At 44.0% G+C, this 1,528-nt stretch overlaps 1 protein-coding gene across 1 annotated transcript in view; it reads right to left on the bottom strand.

The window, feature by feature from the left end:
- The window catches only part of LOC108673608 (cell surface glycoprotein 1-like), a 5,953-nt gene extending 4,425 nt beyond the window's left edge, over positions 1-1,528 (bottom strand). Inside the window, exon 1 of the mRNA XM_018161458.1 lies at positions 1,111-1,528. Within this exon, the coding sequence (XP_018016947.1) occupies positions 1,111-1,528 (418 nt within the window). The remainder of the gene's footprint in view (positions 1-1,110) is intronic.

Below are 1,528 nucleotides of genomic sequence, written 5' to 3'. Positions count from 1 at the left end.
CCCACCTGGCCCCACTACCGCGCCCCACCTGGCCCCGCTACCGCGCCCCACCTAGCCCCGCTACCGCGCCCACCTGGCCCCGCTACCGCTCACCACCTGGCCCCGCTACCGCGCCCCACCGCGCCCCACCGCCAGAATAAGCACCACCACAGCGATGGACACTTCTCGTGATGATAAAGGAACTTGTGAATCCCGAAAATGTTTTCCTTATCCATCAAAAATTCGAAATCGGAACAAAAATTCAAAATTTGAAGCAGAAATCAAATAATGGGAAAATAAATAGAAATCAGTAATGACACACCTGAATTTTACATTTTTAAAATTTTCTAACCTAATTAAATTCTACATTGCTTAAAAATCAGCTATAATTTCTACACGAGATGATAATTTATATAAGATGATAATTTATGTATGAGAAAAAATTAGAAAACTGGTCGAACTTGAGGGATTTATAACAAGATGAATTAAAGTTCAAGAGGATATTTCTTCCCTTATATACTTTCTTTGCAGATCAATTGTTATGAACTGTGTGACCAATTAGTATTAATTCAAATCCTGAATCCATGTGATTAACTTGCTACATTTCCATAGGAATAATTTGGTTCACTAATGTTCTCACAGTTAATGAGATTATTTATTCCATGCCACCCAGATTCATAATTAATGTTATTATTATTATATACTATATAATTCATGTATATCGTTATTATTTATTATTTATGAGTATTGCTATCCTATTGCGCTCATCATTATACGTTTATCACATTTCTGGTTCTCCTCCTTAAGATTAGTCCGTCATTAACGACTAATGCTTTACAGTTGAACTAATTACAGGAAACTCAAATACACTTCGGTATAATAATAAAAATTTACTTTAATTGTTCTCTCATTTCTCAGTTCAATCACCTAATGAATGATAATATAATGAATGCCATGCCACAAAAAAAGTTCACTGCTAAACAAAACCTTCCCAAAGAATGCAAATTAAGTTGCCCCCAAATATTAAGAAATTCTTGAGCAGTTCTGAATAGAGATAAAAGTTTGGCTGCTCCAGAGGGAGCGTGGTTGTGGTCGTATGGGCGTTTACGACATGCGTAATATGGACATGACTGCTGAGTGCTGAGGGAACTGCTGAGGGAACTGCTAAGGGCGATGCTGAGGGATCCTGCGAGTGAGGGTGCTGTGGAGGGTGATGCTGCTGTGGGTGACGCTGGGTGTGCTGAGGGAGATGCTTGAGAAATGCTGCTGAGGGGTTGCTGCTAAGGGTATTGCTGAGGAGTACTGCTGAGGGGTACGGCTGGAGGGGTGCTGCGGTGGGTGATGCTGCTGAGGGTGACGCAGAGGGGTACTGCCGAGGGTTGCGGCTGGAGGGGTGCTGCGGTGGGTGATGCTGCTGAGGGGTAATACTGAGGGGTGCTGCTGGAGGGGTTGCTGCTGAGGAGTGCTGCTGGAGAGTGATGCAGCTTTGGGTGCTGCTGAGGGCACGGCTGAGGGCCCGGCTGAGGGCACGGCTGAGCAGCGCCTGCAT

This window comes from Hyalella azteca, unplaced genomic scaffold (assembly GCF_000764305.2).
Source record: "Hyalella azteca isolate HAZT.00-mixed unplaced genomic scaffold, Hazt_2.0.2 contig14683, whole genome shotgun sequence".
NCBI classification, from domain to species: domain Eukaryota; kingdom Metazoa; phylum Arthropoda; class Malacostraca; order Amphipoda; family Hyalellidae; genus Hyalella; species Hyalella azteca.
The sequence above is the reverse complement of the archived record's forward strand: the minus strand, read 5'-3'. Positions and strand labels throughout refer to the sequence as shown.